The sequence below is a fragment of the Sinocyclocheilus anshuiensis genome, unplaced genomic scaffold (genome assembly GCF_001515605.1).
Source record: "Sinocyclocheilus anshuiensis isolate Anshui unplaced genomic scaffold, SAMN03320099.WGS_v1.1 scaffold1783, whole genome shotgun sequence".
Classification (NCBI taxonomy): Eukaryota; Metazoa; Chordata; class Actinopteri; order Cypriniformes; family Cyprinidae; genus Sinocyclocheilus; species Sinocyclocheilus anshuiensis.
This window is the reverse complement of record NW_015551111.1, coordinates 436,128-445,129: the sequence shown is the minus strand read 5'-3', so window position 1 is coordinate 445,129 and position 9,002 is coordinate 436,128. Positions and strand designations below refer to the sequence as shown.

At 35.8% G+C, this 9,002-nt stretch overlaps 1 protein-coding gene across 1 annotated transcript in view; it reads left to right on the top strand.

Moving 5' to 3' along the window:
• LOC107662965 (neuronal membrane glycoprotein M6-a-like) overlaps positions 1-9,002 on the top strand; it is an 18,460-nt gene that overhangs the window by 2,615 nt on the left and 6,843 nt on the right. The window contains exon 2 of the mRNA XM_016453104.1: positions 6,502-6,694. Within this exon, the coding sequence (XP_016308590.1) occupies positions 6,502-6,694 (193 nt within the window). The remainder of the gene's footprint in view (positions 1-6,501; positions 6,695-9,002) is intronic.

Below are 9,002 nucleotides of genomic sequence, written 5' to 3'. Positions count from 1 at the left end.
AAGATCTGTAAAGTTGCAAAGACTAAAGTCTCAAACCCAAAGAGATATTCTTTATAAAAGTTAAGACTTGTCCACACCCTCCTAAAACGCCTCGTTTAAAGACGCCTCCACATGTCTACGTCACTGTGTGGGAAGATTTGCATAACACCACCCAAATGTTCACGCAAAGAAAGACGGCGTAACTTTTATTCTCGCTGTAGTTTTGTTGTGAAAGCGAAACTTCTTTGTTTGGCCTTCCAAAAGAGGACGATATCCGCTTCGTCATCGCACACCCTGCACCACTGTCTTTTTGACTAATTTGTGCAAAACCTTTTGCTAAACTGTCAAAGCTTCATTTTAACGACCAATGCAACGATGCAAGTATTTCGCTTACCTCTATCTACATGCTTGCGGAGGGTTGATGTCGAGATTTTATAAGCTGCTAGTTTGGTCTCCCTAGGCAAACACAGCTTACACTGCATAATAGAGCATCAATATGGCCAGTGCTTCACTTCATTTCCTTCGAGTTCAACTTCAGCAGAATTCGACTCAGCTGGGTCTGCACCATAAAGCCTGTCTTGTCCGTCTCCATCTTTCTTGTGATTTTAGCGCATTGTTCACCTGCCATTTACTGCAGTAGTTTCCAGGGAGCGATTTTTTACTCTATAATTAATGTGTTTTAGAAATGTAGCGAAGTACAATACTTCAAACAAAATATAATTAAGTAAAAGTAAAATTACAGATTTTAAAAATTACTTTAAAAAGTAGAAGTACACAAAAAGCTACTCAATTACAGTAACGCGAGTAAATGTAATTCGTTACTTTCCACCTCTGTATTTAGCACATGAAATTTCAGAAGATCACTGATTTATGCTGAACCTGTTGGGGTGTTTTGGTGTTTTATTAGCGTGTTTATTGTTTATGTGATTTTTTTTTTATTGGCTGCATCCAGTAATTTGATCTGAAAATCAGAAATGCATAAAGCCTGTTAATATTCATTTATTTTATTAACTTTCTTCTGTATTTTTAAGTTGTTTTGCATATAAATAGATGTTTTGATTGTTTTGTGTATATAGGAAATGCTTATTGTCCATAAAGTGCACCTGATGAACTTCTTGATAAAAATGCAAATCTAGGATAAGATGTCTCTTTTGACATGTTTTTTTTTTCTTTTTTTGTTTTCTTTAATATTTTCATATGTACTGAGTGAGATTTCCAAATTGGTCTGTAAGAATCCCAAAAAGCAATACTTAATGAACATTTTTATTACATTATTACATTATTTAGTTTATAAATCCATAAATATTCTTAATGGTTTTCTTCTTCTTCTTCTTCTTCTTCTTCTTCTTCTTCTTCTTATTATTCTTATTATTATTATTATTAAGAAAAACATTTGAGGTGACCAACATCATATCATTTACATTTTTGCATTTGGCAGAACTTTAGCTACAGGAATACTTTACAACATATGTATATATATAATGATATAATGCATAATTCCCTAATTCAGTGCCGTTTGAACTAACACACAATACTTACTAATGATACAATGACTGCAACACAATTTTCTTAACTCCAAAACAGAAAACCATAATCAGCTGTAGTATTCACAGATTGACTGGTGTGCTGACCCTACTGCTGCACTATAGATGGAGTGGGGAACTAAGCGGCCTCATGGGAGAATGGACATTTCATTACCTCTAATGATTATTGGATTAGAAGACATTAGGCCGATAACACACACAGATACCATCCCATTTTCCTGCAAATTTCTGTCATCGCCACTGTTGACAGAGTTCAGTCTGTTAGATGGGCTCTTATCAATCTCTATTGACTGTGTAACATCATCCACTGAAAAGATTTTGATAAGAGATGTTCATAAAGTAATTTTTTTATAGAAAGATACAGTGTGAGGGCATTTACATGTGTGTAACAATCTAAATGCTCTAAAAACTATTTTCTAATATTTTCAAATGAAGTTGATACACGGTTTAGCACACATATTTTTGCCCATTACCTCACAGGTGTTTTGCCTGCCAATTCAATGTGCTCGTGTCTTCCGCGCATGTCTGTTTACGTTCTGACGTCAGAAGCCGGGCAATTTAAAAATCTTATGTTAATGTTTTCTGGCATATAAAATGTATTGAGCTGATTTTTGATAGTTAGTTACCTATATTTTGTTTTTTACCTATATTTTGAGATTGTTGTGCCCACCATTGCATGTTGTTATGCCTCTCATACTATTTTAAGCTGCTCAGTATGTAACAAACCCGTTTCATTGTTAATATCCAATGCAAACTGTGATTGGCTGATGCATTACGCTAGGATTATTAGCACTTGTTTGAATATTCCCATCAGTCTCGATCCTGTGGTGCAAATGTACTTCTCTTTTTCTCTAAGGTTTGATGGCTCTGTAAAGCACCACATTGTTTTAAACTGCAATGTTGAAATGGAAATGAAAGCGTGATTGAATTCTATAACTCTGTGGGATGCAAGTTATCTGGCAATCCCATTTCCTTCCTGTTTGTTCATTTACCCAACCTTGTGTGATGCAGAGGCAACCCTGTAATCTGGACACTCCTATTGTTCCCACACTCTAGTCAAACCTCTCAGGGACACTGAAGTTTCACTAATTGTCTTCAAAACTGAATCATGGCTATTCATAGAAAGTGAATTCTGTGCAGTATTGTTCACCCTATTGTTTCTAACAGGCCAAATGACAATGAGAACAGAGAGTGGAACAAGAAACATGTTCTTCAGATAGTTTTCCGTTAAGATAACAGACATTTCGTTTAACCCTAAAACACAACACAATGCAACATGATTCAAAATTCGGCAAAAAAAACCTCATTAACAAACTTTTCATGGAGTGTAGAGGGTTTTACAAGAATGCCATATTTGCTGTATTTCAAATCCAGATACAAACAAACAACATATTAAGGAGTCTAAATGGGTTCCTTTCCAGATGAATGTGGGATGTGTTAGAATCTTCTAGCAGCCCCAGCATCAGCAGCGGGGTTGGGTGAAGTCATGTAGTCTTTGCCGTTCCTGCTGCGTTGAGTGCTGGACTGTGTTTTCCCCCCTGTAATCCTTGTAAATGTGTCTCCCATTCAGCCCGTTTGCTGCTGAATGTGTTGACACACGGCGCTGTAAGTGGGTCATGGTGCGCGCACAGGCCCAGCCCATTCTCAGGGCCCGCACCTCCATCACCGTGGCAACCCTGCTGGTTGATTAAACATGCGCAGATTCGTCACGCAGACGTGCAGTGATGAAAACCCACGCGCTTTCAGGGAGGGGCCGTGATAGTGATAGAGACACAGCGCCCCTCATGTAGCCACTTGATGTGATTGAGTTCAATTGAATTTGAATTATTTTTGGACAGAAAAAATGGCATTCAGGGTAATGAAATGCTAATCACTTTAAATTGACAAATTATTCAAATCCTATTAAAACAAAGGTCGAAGAGGGCTGATTGAGCTGGTTATGAATGGAGAGGGTTTAACAGTGGGTCTTAAAAGGTAAAAATATTTTAATAAAAATAGTTTCACTACATATTAACCAACACTTGCATCTGTTTTCCTCTCCATCTGACTGTCTCTCTGACTCCCACTGCCTTATTCTTTCATCTGTCGCAATCTCTTATCCCTTCACTCTCCCTTTCTCTCTCTCCCTTCTGTGGTGGATTAGCGTTTTGTTGCAGTCTTTGAGAGTCCTGTGAGAACGTTTCCCCTCCGAACATGTCTGGATATCAGGGTGACCACTGGTTCTCAGTGACCCCACAGCCCCAGGGATTAATTGGAGGTTGGGGGTGGGGCGAGGTAAAATCCAAATGCCAGTGTTATTTTAGTATTATTTATATATTATTATTTATTAATATTCTGAATTGTTTGTATTTTGTTTAATTTTATTTTAATTGTAGCTTAAGTTGTAATAATTTTGTTATGTGTGTCAAATATTTATATGAAGAAATATTTCGAAATGTTTTATATATATATATATATATAGTTAATGAAAACAATTTTTACATCAAGTTTTAGTTAGCAGTAACAACTTGCTGAATGCTGAACACATTAATGCAAAGTTAATCAGGAAAATTTTAGTAGATTGTTTAGTATATTTAATTAATTAATTAAATGTCAAACTGGCTCCTCGAACTGTTAATGTTGAACTGTGTATGTGAAGATTACAATTAACTTATCAGTGAATATAAAGTATTTATCCAATCATAAAAGAAAATTAATTTATACTTTTTGATTTTAATACATATACTTATTCAGAAAAATGTCTATCAGAAAATGCATGCATGCAAGTTTTAGCTGGTATTGTTAAAAAAAAGAAAGGAAGTTCGTGTTATCTCTAAATACGTCCTGTATCTTTTCAGATAGACATTAGCCATTACTATTCAAGAATGTTTGCACTGATTTTAATGGTTTAGTTTCGTATCTTGGACTGATATTTAGTTTCATTGTTGCATTGGTACAGTAAACCATTTCTGGTTTTGGCTGCACTATATAAGATATGAGATTGCAACATTTTGTCTGCATGTGATCTGTTGTGAAACTTGCCAGAGAGGCTATCCTGTGAGAATTTATATCGTAAATAAGATGTAGTGCCTTGTATTAACAAAGTGTGCAATCTGCATTCATTTCTAATGCCATTTGATGGTCTAACACCCTTGAGTTATGAATATAAGGCTGCATTGTAATGTAATGCAATTTGTGGTGGATTCAGAACATGTGATTTCTCTCAGCCAACCAGGAGTCATGCAGTGGTTTCAGCAGTGCAAAGAATCTCATAACAGGATCCAAAGGGCAAGTAGTATTGTGTAAATGCTAATATTGTTATGTAGCTGAGTAAAATTACAGTAATATAAACATTTATTATTTAGAATTATACAAACACACATTTAAGTAATACTTGAAATCAAATATAAAACATATATTATTGATAAAAATATTATTTTAAAAAATGCAGTGTTTTTTTTTAAAATGCAACTTTTTTTCTTATGCTGGACAAACGTATAGATCTATAAAGCACTACAAAGAATCAGATCAGTCTATATTCTCACTCCTTGCAATCCACAGCAGTTGCTATAGCAACAGGTTGATCCCTTGCCAAAGCCACTGTAAAGCCAGGTCTGAGGTTCATTACGGCATCATTACCATAGCGGTGTTTGACAGTATTCAATAATTCACATTCAAAGGCCTGAAACGGAGCAATAGCCTCAACCAAACCATGCTCATAACGCTTGCAGTGTAAATCATGCGAGTTCCAGCAATTGTTTTATAAGGACTGGCAAATAAACACTGAGTGGGAACATATGCGAGCTGAAATCAAAGTTTATTTTTCCTCAGGAAGTACAAATGCCAAATTTCCCACACTGCAGAAATGCAGTTTGGAGCGATTGCATAGAAATTCTACAGTAAAAACCAGTTAATTAATTAACTGTACGTGATAAATGCTATTATGTTAAAAAAGACAATGCATGTAAATTTACTGTACAATTTAGTAATTTAAAAACAGTAATTATTGTGTGTTTTTTTATAAGTATAACATAGAAATGATCTTTTTATGCTGAATATATATATATTGATTTAATATTCCTTATATGTAAAATAATGTTAATTATTAAATAATGTGAAATATTATATTTACAAATATAAAATATAAGTTAAATATTTGTAAAATAAGGGTAAAATTATGTTTAATTTTTATCTCATAATTCTGAAATATTGTCACTGTACCATAAAATTAAAACATTTCATAACTGATAAGTGAGAACTATGTATGCTATTTTTTTTTAAAGCAGTTTGCCTAGAATGCATCACACAGTTAAATAGACAAGGAAATGTAATAAACTTATAAACTTAACTGCAAGTTTGTTTGTTTTTTCTAAACATAATGCACTTGTCTCATCTGTTGCAGAGATGTGAAATCTAAAGTTAAAGTAGGCCTATAATGAAAGACATGAAGGCAATCATTTGGAAAAACTCAATCAGAATGACTAAGTGTCAAAGTCCATCCTCGCATCCTACCATTCATTTTTTTTATTCATGAATCATACTGTTATATGTATTATACTGTATATGTGTTACAGTATATGATGCCAAGGGGAGAATTTCACTCTCTCACACACACACACACACACACACACACACACACACACACACACACAGAATCAACTGGTCCCTCAGAGTGAATGGATTGAGAATTTACTTGCAACCGTCTGGGTACTTGTTAGTCTTGTCAGGCAGGGACTACACAATAAGAAGAGCACAGAAGACTACTTATACTAGCTTTGCTTTCTGTGCAAGAATACTGCTCTGTTAAATGACAGAAAACTGCTGAAGTTAAACTTAATAAATGCAGAAAAAGCCAAACCACAAAACCAAATATGATCAATAGAATCAAATACAGACACACAAAACATATTGAAGATCTTGATGATTAAAAATCATCTTGTTTTCCCCAGCCGTAGCTTTCAGATGAATAACATGACCTCTTTTTTCTTCCTCCTCTCAGGATGTATGGAGTGTTGTCTGAAATGTTTAGGAGGAATCCCTTATCCATCCCTGATTGCCACCATCCTGCTGTATGCTGGAGTGGCACTCTTCTGTGGATGTGGACATGAAGCTCTTTCTGGAACGGTCACCATCCTCCAGAACTACTTTGAGGTGATCAGGGGACCTGGAGATGGTCTGGATGTGTTTACAATGTAAGTGTAAGCAGCATATCGAACCGCCCATTTTTCACTGTAGATTTTCAATTATATACATGTATTATATACAATATATAAATTTTTCTCACACCACAAACAATATGTTTTTTTAACATTGTTGGTATGCATCAAACATATTTAAAACAATATAGATAAACATCTTTAAAACAATATAGATTTATTAGAGAAGCAAGCAGGGGGGGAGGGGCTTTTACAAATGAATTGTTTAATTAAGCAAATGGGAATGAAGAGATTTTTTTTTCAATAAAAGTTTTTTTTATTATGGTTACTATATATACCTCAGGTTGTTGTGTATGGATGTAAATTAAAACAAGTTATCTAATTATGGTTGTATAACAATGACCCTTTAAAAAAGTTAGTCATACTCCACAAGGTAGGGCTAAAATGAGCATGTGAATGGGTTAAATAATATGCTAATATTTTATACTAATATAAAAAAAAAAAATGACACAAACTATTTTTAGATAATTTAAAACTTTTTTAATGCCATCAATATAACAAAAATGCAAAAAACATCAATTACCTGAAAATTTTCAATAAATATTAAACGGTGATCTTTGCGTTTTAGATACAGAAATGTATGTGTAAATTAGCACTTGTATATATGTACAGTAGACTTGTGCCGGTATTCGGTAATGCGATATATTACGGTAATGAATATGCACGATATTGTTATCGTGGGCACTTCTGTCACGGTGTGTGGAGGCAGGCAGGACGACGAGGACGACAAGGATTCCAATAATTACTTTTAACGTAGACACAACAAGGCAGATTCAGGAAGGTGAGACACACACACTCGGGGTAACATGAACCGGAGCAGGAGGAGGAGCCGGGTGGGACCCAGGCCACAGCCATAATAGCGGCCCACGGTGGAGCCGATGGAGGGAGGAGACATGGAGGAGGAATGTCCACCGACTCCAGGGGACCGACCAACGGCGGCGGAGCAGGTGGTGGAGGAGCCCAAACCAGGGACAGAAAGTCGTTCGTGTGGTCCTCAAGAGAGCGTTCCCCCTGCTCCAGCAGGAGGATTTGGAAGGCAGGGTAATCCATAACAAAAAAAATAAAAACTGACAAAAAAACGGAAAAACAAACGAGGTGAAAGACGCCACTATACTTTACTTGTAGGTCGGTTATTCTGTCACGGTCACGGTGTGTGGAGGCAGGCAGGACGACGAGGACGACAAGGATTCCAATAATTACTTTGCAACTGTGTTATTTAATGAGCTAACATGAACTAAGACTTGTATTTTTTAACAAAGATTAATAACTTCTGTAGCAAATGTAGCTATTGCTCATTGTGAATGTTAATGCATTAACTAAGGTTAACTAATGAGGTCTTATTGTAAAGGGTTCTTTTGCACTTTAATCTGTGTAAAACTTTTAACTTTATAAATTTTTCTGTATTGCTTTATTGCATTTAAATGTTCAGTTATTTTTGTTATAAGAAAAAAGTTATTAAACCTGTTATACTGTATTATGACAGCACTTTTTTTAAACAATTTCAATATCGTGATAATACCGTATACCGTAATAAAAGCATTAGCAATTAATCGCAACATGAAAATTTGATACCGGCATATCCCTAATGTACAGCATGTTTGAATTAAACTTTCTATTTGTTTTTCTTTTGTACTGCATTGCCATGTTGATCTTATCTGTAGGATACCAAAAAAAAAATATATATATACAGTATATTTTACATAGTTAATGCTGTACATATGTAGCCTAACTTTTTGGAATAAATTGAGCCATTGACTCAATATTACTAGTCTCGCCTAGCCAGACCTTCAGACTGACGGCTGAAGGTCTGGAATCCATGGCAGCTTTTATTGGCCTTGGCCCGCTCATCAGGCCGTTTGACCGACATGTCAAACAACCAATCACAGTGCGTTTCGTTGATCGTCACGTTTCGGGGCGTGGAAATGTTGCCACAATAACAGACCGGTGTGTAAAACTCTCTGACGTATTTTAAAGATTCTATGCCGCGAACTTTAAATATTTCACATACTTTTGAAAATCCAGCGTTTAGTTGATCCTGATAAGCGCTCGTCGTCACAGTTGTAAACACAACCGTTTTCTTCTTTCGTCAGGGGGTTTGGCGGCAAGGCATCTTTGTTTCCAGGTGGAACGTTAAAGAATGCGACACACACATCTCCCGGAAATCCTGTATAATTCAACCAATCCGATGACGACTTCGAAACTCCTGAAGTGTTTCCACTTTTGTGTGCCTTATGCATCAGACGTTCAGCCAGCGGTCTGTGTGCGTGACGTCTGAGGCTGAGAC